General features: G+C 38.1%; 1 protein-coding gene across 2 annotated transcripts in view; it reads left to right on the forward strand.

Moving 5' to 3' along the window:
* CABLES2 (Cdk5 and Abl enzyme substrate 2) overlaps positions 1-13,992 on the forward strand; it is a 44,510-nt gene that overhangs the window by 17,438 nt on the left and 13,080 nt on the right. Inside the window, exons 2-3 of one of the 2 annotated variants that reach the window (XM_036752120.1) lie at positions 2,846-2,917; positions 3,094-3,186. In XM_036752120.1, coding sequence (XP_036608015.1) covers positions 2,846-2,917; positions 3,094-3,186 — 165 coding nt within the window. The remainder of the gene's footprint in view (positions 1-2,845; positions 2,918-3,093; positions 3,187-13,992) is intronic. The other variant, XM_036752121.1, reaches the window with a different exon arrangement.

Genomic DNA, 13,992 nt, shown 5'->3' on the forward strand with positions numbered 1-13,992 from the left:
CTTCCCTCATTCTACACATTATGCTTTCTCTTAATTCATCATAACAGGTTTTTGCCTACCATGTAATACCTGCATATTTGAGAAGAAAATGAAATTATATTTGGATTTTTGATCCATCTTCCCACCATGTTGCAAAGTATTAGGCAGCGGGTAGAATGTTGGACCTGCAGTCAGGAAGATCTGAGTTCACATATGATCTCAGACATTATTAGCTATAGGATCTTAGGGAAGTCATTTAATTCTGTCTACCTCATTTCCCTCATTTGTAAAGTAGAGGTAGTAATATCACCTTCCTCCCAGGGCTGGGAGAATAAATAAGATAATAATTTTGTAAAGTGCTTTGCAGACCTTAAAGCACTGTGTAAATACTAGCTATTAATATTATTATTGCCTAACACAGATCCCTGATAAAAGATTTTATAGTAACTATATTTCTGAATTCTGTTTCAGAGTCATTTTTTCCTTTCTTTCATAGCTTCAGATAATTAAAGTATAATAGGTGACATATAACACCCAGGTTTACAACACATATGACATAAGCCCAGGTTCAGACACGTTCATCTTGTAGTAGTCAAATATAAATCTACTTAAGAGTCCCTTGCACAAATAGGGTAGTAAGAATGCTATGTTCCAACATAAAATCTTAGCTCCTGACTTAATATATTAATTAGTACATTATGAACAGTGAACTCTGCCCAAGCAAACAAAATGTGCTCCCAGTGCCTTGAGAAAAATTAACAGTCACCTGAGCAGTCACTGAAGTATAGATAATTTTGCTCAGGTAAAGTTACCAGAAATTTTCCCAAATCTGAAAGAATGTAGTAAATCTAATAATTATGATATATTATACCAGATTGCTGTAGTGTAAGTAATAGCATTATCAGTTGCATAGACTGAAATGTATAATTCTGGATCTTGGTTTTCAATGAACCAATTTATCATTGATGTCATTTCTTTAAAACAGTTCACTTGTGGAAAGCATAGGTCAATCATGTGGTTTTATTAAGCCCATGATAATATCACATAAATCAGTCTCCAAATTTTTTGGATTACACACACCTATGAGTAAAACATTTTTTTAAAAAATAAAAAATACATTTATTCGTTACATACATGTCCTGCTGTGCCAACATATTGTGTGCATCATAAAACAAAAAATCAGAGTGCCGCTGTCATCTCTTCTGTGTCTGGTGAATTCCCACACTTGCTTAAGGATGCCTCAAATACTATACTGTATGTAAAACTTAATGTCTAACTCACTTTTTAGATAATAAGTAGAAATAGAAGATGGAGTAATTTATTGCCACACTTAGTGGATCATGTGTACTCCTTTTGGGAGTTCACTGAGATATAAAAAGTATTTGTTAAAATTTAAAAGTACTTGCCCCATTTTTAGCATAGGATATTTGTTTTTGTGTAAAATCAGTTCTCTTCTCATCTTCCCAGTAAATCTTATGTTTGGGGGAGCAAACGTCTCTGCTAGTATTCCCTAATTTTGTTGTTGTTGTTTACATGTTCTACAGAAATTGCCGTAGTTTCTGTAGAAAGGAAAATGTTAACAAAACAGAATTTTTTTAATGCTATCTTTCTAACATTGTCTTACAGTAATGCTCACCAATTATTCTACCCTTTAGCATCCTATGATGTTTTTACACCATTTCCTTAGCTTGGTATGTCCTACTTCATTATCACTCCCATTGCCAGCCATTGAACTTGAACCAGTACTTCAGGATCTAGCTGAAATGCCACCTCTTCCATGAAACCTTCCCTGACAGTGCCCTGAAGTTAGAAATTTTCTTTCATGCCTCTTCTAGGCAGAATCATTTATATGTGTGTGTGTTTATATAGATATATATGTGTGTGTATATTTATATATGTACATGTATACACATGTATATATGAACACATACACATATGTGTCCCGTGTGCCTTTGTATGTTCCAAAAAGGAAGAGATAAATTCAAAATATATTTATTTCTGTAAAATAATTCCTTAAAATGGAAGAAATAATGTTTAGGAAAGTAGACATACAGGGTTTTCCTCTTAAACCAGTTTTCATCCAGAATTCTATACAAAATAACTGTAATTTACACTGTGCTAAGTAAATATTAAGTATTAGTAAGGATGAGCTTTCTAACACACTAATTTGCTTTTCACATGGATTATTGATATTACTGTCTAGAAATTTTAGTCATCAAAGGCAGAAGAGCAACTTTTTTAGATTTTTTTAATGCAATTCTTAAAAGTTCTGTTTTTCTAGAAGCATCAGTTGTTTCATGGACTGCAAGAATTGGTATAATAGATATCATTGAAGAAATAAACTTGTGATTTGAAAAAGAAATGGGCCAGCCATGTGACAAGAGTAAATGGTAACAATTAGACCACTAGAGTGCTTCCATTGTACTGTGAAATGTAAAAAGAACCTGAGGAAGGACTTTAGCACCAAGCAGGGTATGGAGGGTAGGGTTGGAGGTAGAAGTATGACATTAGAGAGGAAGACCTCTGTGGAGGATGGATAAGGTATCTAAAAATGAAAAGGCATGAATGGGTTGTTTGGGACTAATGGAGGGATTTACCCACATTGGTGAGTTCATAGATCCCATTTAAATATAATGTCTTCTAATTAAAATGGATAATAAAAAAATTTTTGACCCATTCTTTTAAGCTGAATATTACATACTAATGAGTCTGTCTTTTTTTTCCTGAAATTTTAAAGAATGACTATTGAGAGGATTTATTTTTTCTGTTTTTACTTAGGGGATCTATCATAGACTTTTCTAGTTTCTATTCACTATGACTTCCAATTAATATTGTTCACTCTTCATGTTGGTGTACATTTTTGCAGAAGGCGTTTTATCTCCCAGCGCTGTTCTCTAGAATTTTTAGAAGACATAGTGGAATATGCCACTGTACAAAGGTACTCTTTCAAAGCAGCATTAATCTTGTTGCATGCATTCCTTTCCCCCGCTACCCTTGTCCGAGAAAAGTGCCGGAGGTCCTGCATGCTGGTGCTGCCATCTGATCATACAAGCCCTAATGAAGAGTCTAGGGGGTGGGGAGGATTTTATTTACTTTTTTCCTTTTCAATTGCAGAACCAAACACATATCTGGATCACCAAGACACAAAGGCTTGAAGAAGACTCATTTTATTAAGAACATGAGACAGTATGACACAAAAAATAGCAGGTGACCTTTAATTTTTTTATTACTTTAATATAGGAACATAACGTTCTCTACATGGTTTGAGGGTTTCTTCTACACTGTATATTCAGGTGAAATACCTGTCTCTACAGGTGTACTTATAATCATAAAACCAATAGAGCAGGTTAATATATGAAGATTTTTCAAATTATTAAATATGTGGTTTGGGGGAGGAGGCTTCATTTACAGTAGCATCGTAGAACTTTAGAAATTACCCAAGTTGACTTGAAACTCATATCAAGTGACATTCCTAAAATACAGGTCTGACTGTAATTCCCCTGCTCATAAGAAGCACTTACTGTTACATATCAGATCTAAATACAAGCACCTGTTTGGAATTTAAAGATTTTTATAGCCTGGCTTTAACCTCCTTTTATTGTTGTTGTTCCAACTCTTCCTGACCCAATTTGGGGTTTTCTTGGCAAAGATCCTATAGTGGTTTGCTATTTCCTTCTCCAGCTCATTTTCCAGATGAGGAAACTGAGGCAAACAGGGTTAAGTGACTTGCCCAGGGTCACACAGCTAGTTAAGTGTCTTGGCCTAGATTTGAACTCATGTCTTCCTGACTACAGGCCAGATATTTCATCCACTGGGACACCTAGCTGTCCTCTTAACCTCCTTTATTAGGCTTATTACACATTACTTCCATTCATGCATTCTGTGGTCCAACCAAACTGTCCTTCTTACTGTCCCTGACACACAACCATCTATCTGCCATCTCTGTGCCTAAGTAAATCAATCAGTTGCTTAATCAACAAATAATTGTTTTCCAGGCACCGTACTAGGCCCTAGGGACAAAAAAACACCAGTTCAACCCATCCCTGCCCTCAAGAAACTCATTCCATCAGGGAGGACAACACGTATGTGTCTAGGTGGCACACTGAACAATATTGAACTTAAAATCAGAAAGATCTGAGTTCTAATCCTGCCTCAGGCACTTAATAGCTGTTCAAATTTTAACTTCTCTGCACATCAGTTTACTCATCTATAATTGGGAGCTCACACCCATGAGAGTGGCAAAGGTAACTAAAAAAGGACAATGATGAACATGGGAGGGGCTGTGGGAAAACAAGGACCTTGATGCACTTTTGATGGGCCTATGAATGGGTACATCTATTCTGGAAAATAACTTGTAATTATACATGACAAGTTACTAAAGAGCACATTTTCTCTTTGAAGCTATTCCAGTGCTAGGCTTATACCCAAAAGAGATCAAAAGAAAAGGAAAAGGTCTGATATGTACAAATATGTTTATAGCTCTCTTTGTAGTGGTAAAAAAATGGAAACTAAGAGGATGTACAACTACTAAGAAACGGCAGAATAAGTTATGGTATATAGATATGATGGGATATTATTGTGCTGTCAGAAATAAGGAAATAGATGACTTGGAAAGACCTACATAAAATGATGCAGAAGGAAGTGAGCAAAAAGAGGATAATTTATACTGAAACATCAGTATCATAAAAATGAATCATTTTGAGGACTTTTATAAACTAATGAAAAATGTAATAAGCAGATCCAATAAAACATTTTATACAACAACACTGTAAAAATAGACAACTTTGAAAGGTGTAAACTATGATCAATACAGTGACCATTCATGATTCCAGAGGACAGATGATGAAATATGCTATCCATTACAAAGGGGTAGTGGATTTAGTTTACAGAATAAAATATATTTTTTGTCTGTGTACAGCCACTGGGGAAATTTGTTTTGCTTAACTATAAATATGTGTTTTAAGAAATTTGCTTTTTTTCCCCTTTTTTGGTAGAGTGTGAGTGTGGGAGAGAGACAAAGTATATTTCTGTCCATTTTTTTTAAATAGAGACGTTAGCAGGGGGAATGGAGGGTTGAGGAGGGCGCTACCAGGCATCTAGGTGGCAGAGTGGATAGAGCGCCAGGCCTGGAGTCAGGAAGACTTATCTTCCTGTGTTCAAATCTGACCTCAGACACTTACTGGCTGTGTGACCCTGGGCAAGTCACTTAACCCTGTTTGCCTCAGTTCTTAATCTGTAAAATAAACTGGAAAAGCAAATAACAAACCACTCCAGTATCTGCCAAGAAACCCCAAATGGGGTCACAAAGAGTTGGACACGACTGAAAAATGACTGAACAACAACTGGAGGAGGAGGTACTATAGATGTGAAATACTGCATGAACTTTCAATAAGGTTACTGTATTAGTGGTATTACTTAACTGTTTTACTTCATCACAAGACACTTCTCATGAAGTGAGATAATCTATAAATGTTTGTAACATAAAAGCAAACATCAAGAAAACAGAAAAAAAAATGGGTGATAATTAGCACCCATCTCACCGGTTTGTTATGAAAATCAAATTAAATAACGTATGTAAAATGCTTTCTAAACTTAAAGCAATATATAAACACTAACTGTTGTTGTCATAAATTGGTACAAAATATATACAAGGTAATTCCAGAGGAAAGACCTTATCAGCTTAAGGCATAAGGAAAAAAAGGCTTCACATGAAGTGAATCAGTTCTGTGCAGACAGAACAGATGCTGTTTGGTTGTATCTTTTAAAAATACATCTTTTTAGGGGGGCGGGGGTGGAGCCAAGATGGCAGCTGGAAAACAGGGACTCACTTAAGCTAATCCCCCAAATCCCTCCAAACACCTGTAAAAAATGGCTCTGAACAAATTCTAGAGCTACAGAACCCACGAAATAACAGAGGAAAGCAGGTCTTTGGCCCAGGACTGCCTGGATGGTCACTGGGAAGGGTCTATCACACTGTACTGGGAGTGGAGCACAGCCCAGCATGGACTGTGCCAGGAACCACCACAGGAATAGATCAGGTGGATTAGGCCTTAGGGCCATGAATCATTGAGCTGTAGCAGTTACCAGACTTCTCAACCCACAAACATCAAAGACAACTTAGCAGGTCAGTGGGGAAACTGCTGGATCTGGGTGAGAGAAGTACACTGTCCGGCCCCAGCCCTGGGTCAGTGGAGATGATGCAGCAGCAGCAGCAGCAGCTGTGGCTGCTTCCAGGCCCACCAAGTGGGAGGAATCAAGCAGTGGATCAGAGTGGGAGTACAGGGAATGCTTTACTAGTACAGAGGCAGGGTTCTCTTGCTTTGCCCTGCTGGGCCACAGTCCTGGTTGGCAGTTCTTGGGGGAGGAGGACCGCTGGTGTGGCAGAGCTTGCTGTGTAGAAGTAGCTCTGAAAAAAGCAGTGCAAGACCCCTGAAGCTTGGGACAAAGCACTCTCTACTCTGAAAGCAGTCTACCCTGACAAAAAGCTCAAGGGTCAAGTAGTTGCCTGGGAACATGAACAAGCAGCATAAAAGGACTCGGATTATAGAATCATTTTTTGGTGACAAAGAAGGTCAAAACATACAGCCAGAAATCAACAAAGTCAAAGAGCCCACATCAAAAGCCTCCAAGAAAAATACGAATTGGGCTCAGGCCATGGAAGAGCTCAAAAAAGATTTGGAAAATCAAGTAAAAGAAGTAAAGGAAAAATTGGGAAGAGAAATGAGAGTGATGCAAGAAAATCATGAAAAACAAGTCAGACTTGCTAAAGGAGACCCAAAAAAATACTGAAGAAAATAACACCTTAAAAAATAGACTAACCCAAATATCAGAAGAGCTCCAAAAAGCCAATGAGGAGAAGAATGCCTTAAATGGCAGACTTAGTCAAATTGAAAAGGAGGTCCAAAAGACCACTGAAGAAAATACTACCTTAAAAATTAGAATGGAGCAAGTGGAAGCTAGTGACTTCATGAGAAATCAAGAAATTATAAAACAGAACCAAAAGAATGAAAAATAGAAGACAATGTGAAATATCTCATTGGAAAAACCACTGACCTGGAGAATAGATCCAGGAGAGATAATTTAAAAATTATTGGACTTCCTGAAAGCCATTATCAAAAAAAGAGCCTTGACATCATCTTTCAAGAAATTATCAAGAACTGCCAGAGAGTAAAATAGAAATTGAAAGAATCGACCAATCGCCTCTTGAAAAAGATCCCAAAAAGAAAACTCCTAGGAATATTATCACCAAATTCCAGAGTTCCCAGGTCAAGGAGAAAATACTATAAGCAGCCATAAAAAAACAATTTGAGTATTGTGGAAACACAATCAGGATAATACAAGATCTAGCAGCTTCTACATCAAGGGATCAAAGGACTTGGAATATGATATTCCAGAGGTCAAAGGAGCTAGGATTAAAACCAAGAATCACCTACCCAGCAAAACTGAGTATAATACTCCAGGGCAAAATATTGACTTTCAATAAAATAGAGTACTTTCAAGCTTTCTCAGTGAAAAAACCAGAGCTGAATAGAAAATTTGATTTTCAAACACAAGAATCAAGAGAAACATGAAAAGGTAAAGTATAAGGGACTTACTAAAGTTGAACTGTTTTGTTTACATTCCTACATGGAATTATGATGTGTGTAATTCATGAGACCTTTCTCAGTATTAGGGTGGTTGAAGGGAATATACATATATATATAGACAAAGGGCACAGGGTGAGTTGAATAGGAAGGGATGATATCTAAAAATAAATAAATACAATTGAGGGGTGAGAGAGGAATATATTAGGAGAAAGAGAAAGGGAGAGATAGAATGGGGTAAAGTATCTCACATAAAAATGGCAAGAAAAAGCAATTCTATTGGAAGGGAAGGGGGGGCAGGTGGAAGGGAATGAGTGAATCTTCCTCTCATCGGATTTGACTTAAGGAGGGAATAACATACATACTCAATTGGGTATCTTACCCTACAGGAAAGAAAGTAGGGGGGAAGGGGATAAGAGGGGGGATAGAAGGGAAGGCAGATCAGGGGAGGAGGTAATCAAAAGTAAACACTTTTGAAAAGGGACAGGGTCAAGAGAGAAAATTGAATAAAGGGGGACAGTATAGGTTGGAGGGAAATACAGGTAGTCTTTCACAACACGACTGTTATGGAAGTGTTTTGCATAATGATACATGTGTGGCCTATGTTGAATTGCTTGCCTTCTCAAGGAGGGTGGGTGAGGAGGGAAGAAGGGAGAGAATTTGGAACTCAAAGTTCTAAAAACAAATGCTCAAAAAAAAGTTGTTTTTACATGCAACTGGGAAATAAGATACACAAGCAATGGGGTATAGAAATCTATCTTGCCCTAAAAGAAAGTAAGGTGAGGTGGGGAGTGGGGTGACAGAAGAGAGGGCAGGCTGGGGAAAGGGGGAAATCAGAATATATGCCGTCTTGGGGTGAGGAGGAGGGTAGAAATGGGGAGAAAATTTGTAACTCAAATTCTTTTGGAAATCAATGTTGAAAACTAAAAAATCTTAAATAATAAAACAATTTAAAAATGTATCTATTTAGAAATAAGCATTCTCCTCTTTTTGCTACTAGGTCGACTTTTCTTTTTCTCTCCATATTATCACTAATATATATGTGTATTTATACATATATACACACACAGAAGTGCTCATTTTAAAACATGTAAGATTTACAAGTCATCCCCTGGAATTTTTGGTGATAATTTAGAAAATGTGATAGCAATATTTTAGTAAACATTTAAAAGAGAAGTTAAAATTAGGATAGAGGGATAGGCTAGCAGTTAAAAATAGGTATTTTAGAATTCATAATTTATAGTTCCCAGAGAAGAGGGGATTATGTGTGTCAAATATTGCATATACTATCAGAAGCAATGTGTTAGTTTTTCTGTTTATTTTCCTCTTTTTAAATATTTATTACAAAGATGGGTGAGTTATTTTTTCAAAATTGATATAAAAATAAAAGGCATCAATAGAACTTCAAAGAAATGCTGGCTTGTTTTTAATTAGAAATTAGGATTTATGGTAGAAGAAAAGATGAATTAATTTTACTGAAGTTTCCCTGACAAATTAATTCTGGCTCTGTTAACCTACTCTGAATTATTGGTGATATTCTTCATATTATAAAGGTGACATGCACCCAGTTGGATTTTTTAAAATAGTTTTTTCAATAATCACACATTTTTTCCTTGATCCCACTTTCTGCCACATGCTTAAAGAAAAGAAACAGCCCTTGAATCATATATACATAATCAAACAAAACAAATTGGCCACATCCCAAAATGCGTTTCTCATCCTGCATAGTAATCCATCATCTATCAGGTGAGCAGAGTTCATCAGTTTTCTGGAAATGTAGTTAATTATTTCATTCATTAGAGTTCAGAAGTCTTTCAGAATTTTTCATTTTTATAGTACTGATGTTATAGTATAAATTGTTTTCCTGGGGGGGCGGAGCCAAGATGGCGGCTGGTAAGCAGGGAATAGTCTGAGCTCCATACGGAGACCCTCCAAAAACTTATAAAAAAATGGCTCTGAACCAATTCTAGAACGGCAGAACCCACAAAACAGCAGAGGGAAGCAGGGCTCCAGCCCAGGACAGCCTGGGTGGTCTCTGGGTGAGGTCTATCCCGCTCGGAGCTGGGAGCTGGGAACGGAGTGGAGCAGAGCCCAGCCTGAGCGGCATGGACCATCCAGACCAGAAGCTGGGCGGAGGGGGCCCTAGCGCCCTGATTCAGTGAGCTGCGGCAGTTACGAGACTTCTCAACCCACAAACACCAAAGACTGTGGAGAAGGTTAGTGGGAAAAGCTGTGGGAGTGGAAGGAGTTCCCGGTTTGGCTTCCAGCCCCGGGGGCAGCGGAGGTGGGGCAGCTACAGCTGTTGTTACTTCCGGCTCCAGGCCCACCTGGTGGGAGGAATTAAGTGGCGGATCAGAGCAGGGGTGCACAGCCTGCCGAAGATCTAAGCCCAGTTCGGGTTGGGGGTCCTTGGGGAAGGAGCAGTGCGGGTCTGACAGAGCTGGCACCCAAACGTGGAACATAGAACTCTGTAATCTACAAGCAGTCGTACCCCACTGAAAAACTCAAGGGTCAAGTTAGTTGGCTGGGAATATGGCCAGGCAGCGAAAACAAACCGAGATTCAGTCTCACACTTTGCATTCTTTCTTTGCTGACAAAGAAGACCAAAACATACAGACAGAAGAAATTACTAAAGTCAAAGAGCCTACAACAGAAACCTCCAAGAAAAACAGGAACTGGTCCCAGGCCATGGAAGAGCTCAAAAAGGAGCTGGAAAAGCAAGTTAGAGAAGTAGAGGAAAAATTGGGAAGAGAAATGAGAAGGATGCAAGAAAACCATGAAAAACAAGTCAATGACTTGCTAAAGGAGACCCAAAAAAATACTGAAAAATACACTGAAGAAAACAACACCTTAAAAAACAGACTAACTCAAATGGCAAAAGAGCTCCAAAAAGCCAATGAGGAGAAGAATGCCTTGAAAGGCAGAATTAGCCAAATGGAAAAGGAGGTCCAAAAGACCACTGAAGAAAATACTACTTTAAAAATTAGATTGGAGCAAGTGGAAGCTAGTGACTTTATGAGAAATCAGGATATTATAAAACAGAACCAAAGGAATGAAAAAATGGAAGACAATGTGAAATATCTCCTTGGAAAAACCACTGACCTGGAAAATAGATCCAGGAGAGATAATTTAAAAATTATTGGACTACCTGAAAGCCATGATCAAAAAAAGAGCCTAGATACCATCATTCAAGAAATTATCAAGGAGAACTGCCCTGATATTCTAGAGCCACAGGGCAAAATAGAAATTGAAAGAATCCATCGATCACCTCCTCAAATAGATCCCAAAAAGAAATCTCCTAGGAATATTGTCACCAAATTCCAGAGCTCCCAGATCAAGGAGAAAATACTGCAAGCAGCCAGAAAGAAACAATTTGAGTATTGTGGAAACCCAATCAGAATAACCCAAGATCTGGCAGCTTCTACATTAAGAGATCGAAGGGCTTGGAATGCGATATTCCGGAGGTCAATGGAGCTAGGATTAAAACCTAGAATCACCTACCCAGCAAAACTGAGTATCATGTTCCAAGGCAAAATATGGACTTTAAATAAAATAGAGGACTTTCAAGCTTTCTCAGTGAAAAGACCAGAACTGAATAGAAAATTTGACTTTCAAACACAAGAATCAAGAGAAGCATGAAAAGGTAAGTCAAGAAACGGAAACTGCAAGGGACTTACTAAAGTTGAACTGTTTTGTTTACATTCCTACATGGAAAGATGATGTGTATGATTCATGAGACCTCAATATTAGGGTAGTTGAAGGGAATATGCATATATATATGTTTATGTATATATATAAGTGAATGTGTATGTATGTATGTATCTATGTGTATATGTATGCATGTGTATGTATGTATATATATGTGTGTGTGTGTTTTATGTATATATATACATATATATATGTATATATATATGTAAAAGAGAGAGAGCAGACACAGGGTGAGTTGAAGATGAAGGGAAGATATCTAAAAGAAATAAAATGAAATTAAGGGACTAGAGAGCAACATACTAAGAGAGGGAGATAGGGAGAGATAGAAGGGGGTGGATTATCTCGCATAAAGGTGGCAAGAGGAAGCAGTTCTGTGGGAGGAGGGGAGAGGGCAGGTGAGGGGGGAATGAGTGAACCTTGCTCTCATCAGATTTGGCCTGAGGAGGGAATACCATACATACACAGTTGGGTATCTTACCCCACAGGAAAGAAGAGGGAGGAAGATAAAAAAAAATAAAATAAAAGGGGGGGATGATGGAGGGGAGGGCAGATGGGGGTGGAGGTAATCAAAACAAACACTTGGGAAAGGGGACAGGGTCAAGGGAGAAAATTCAATAAAGCGGGATGGGTTGGGAAGGAGCAAAATGTAGTTAGCCTTTCACAACATGAGTATTGTGGAAGGGTTATACATAATGATACATGCGTGGCCTAGGTTGAAGTGCTCGACCTCTTAGGGAGGGTGGGTGGGAAGGGAAGAAGGGAGAGAATTTGGAACTCAAAGTTTTAAAAACAGATGTTCAAAAACGAAAAAAAAAGTTTTTGCATGCAACTAAAAAATAAGATACACAGGCAATGGGGCATAGAAATTTATCTTGCCCTACAAAAAAGGAAGGGAAAAGGGGATGAGAGGGGAGGGGGGTGATAGAGGGGAGGGCTGACTGGGGAACAGGGCAACCAGAATATAAGCCATCTTGGAGTGGGGGGGAGGGTAGAAATGGGGAGAAAATTTGTAATTCAAACTGTTGTGAAAATCAATGCTGAAAACCAAATATGTTAAATAAATAAATTTAAACTTTGTGAAAAAAAAATAAAATTCATTTATAAATAGAAAAAAATAAATAAATAAATAAATTGTTTTCCTGGTCCTTTTCACTCGACATCATTCCACGTAAGTTTTCGTGGGTCTCTCTAAAACCAACTCTTCATTTCATATAACAAAATAGTATTTCATTGCTTCCATATATCATAATTTGTTCAGTTATTACCCAATTGATGGGAAACTTGGTAGTTTCTAATTCTTTGCCACCACAAGAGAGCTACTAGCAACATATTTGTACATGTGGGTCCTCTTTGATTTCTTTGGGGTCTAGTTGTAATAGTGGTATCACTGAGTCAAAGAGCAGTAATTTTGGAGGAGACATAATTCCAAGTTCTTTTGTAGAATGGTTTGGGTCAATTCATAGTTCCAAAAGTATATAGGTTTTGATTTTCCTATGTACAAGCCCTTGCCAGTCTGATGGGTTTGAGGCAAAATCTCAGAGTTGCTTTGTGTTTTTCTAATAATTAGTGATTTGGAGCATTTTTTTTTCATATTGCTATAGATAGCTTGGGAACTTGAGACCTACTTGCTCATAATTTTTAGACCACTTATCAGTTGGGGAATGGCTTATTCTTATAATTTTATTTTCCACTAGGAAGAATGAAGTGCTGGTTCATAGTTGCCTCATCCTGCAGAATCATATATTCAGAGCTAGAAGAGACCTTAAGAGGCATAAAATCTAAACCTCAATTTAATGATGAGGAAAGTAAGGCCCAGAGAGTGGATGAACCCATATTACTGGTCAATAGTAAGCAACAAAGCTGGGCCGTGAACCATAATTCCAGATCCAGCGCTCCTGCTACATTGCCAGTTTGCTTCTTGTGACCAATGAAGTGTACTTGTGAGGCTTGTGACTCTTGATGTTAAGGCTTTACCCCATTAATTGGATCATTGGCCTATCAAATGCTTTGTTTTTTGCTTTAGGCAATAACTAATTTTTCACGAGCAAATAACCAAAAATGAGTGGAAGAGCATTTTTAAGCCCTTTTCTAGGGATATACATATGAAAAGCAGAAAGTCTCAGAACTCAAGGAGCTTAAATTCCAAGAATGGAAACAACACAAAAAGGAGAGTGGTACCCTAGTGGAATAGGTCGGCAGACATAATTTGATCTTGGTTCCAGAATAGGGAGGGGAGGGGAAAAGATACCTTTGAAGAAGAAGAGTGCTGTTGAGGTTATGGAGGTCATGATGGCCAGAGTTGTAGAGTAAATTAAACATGACTGGAGTTTTTCCTCAAATTAGGAATCACCAATCACTGCATCACCAGCAGAGATAGTCATCCATCTGGAGAGCAAGACCCCAGGGCAGGAAGGCTGCTGGTGAAGCCATGGAAATGGCCAAAGTCAGGAATAACCCTATCCAGCCATCTGTTCTATATGAACATGGAGACTCTTTCCTGAGCCCTCTTGTTAATCTGCCAGAAATGTTTCAGTGTGTATAATTCAGTCATCCAAGATCAACTTGGAGGGTTAGCTATTGAGAGTAATTATCACCATTATAATGAGATTTGGTGTGGGTGGAGAAAGGGAGTCACTAGCAATGGTTGATCAAATCCCCACCTATACGTCTTAAGCCCTTAATAACCAAAAGAAAAATCACTGCTTGGAGCAACCTGCAGCTT

The sequence above is a fragment of the Trichosurus vulpecula genome, chromosome 3, assembly GCF_011100635.1.
Source record: "Trichosurus vulpecula isolate mTriVul1 chromosome 3, mTriVul1.pri, whole genome shotgun sequence".
Classification (NCBI taxonomy): Eukaryota; Metazoa; Chordata; class Mammalia; order Diprotodontia; family Phalangeridae; genus Trichosurus; species Trichosurus vulpecula.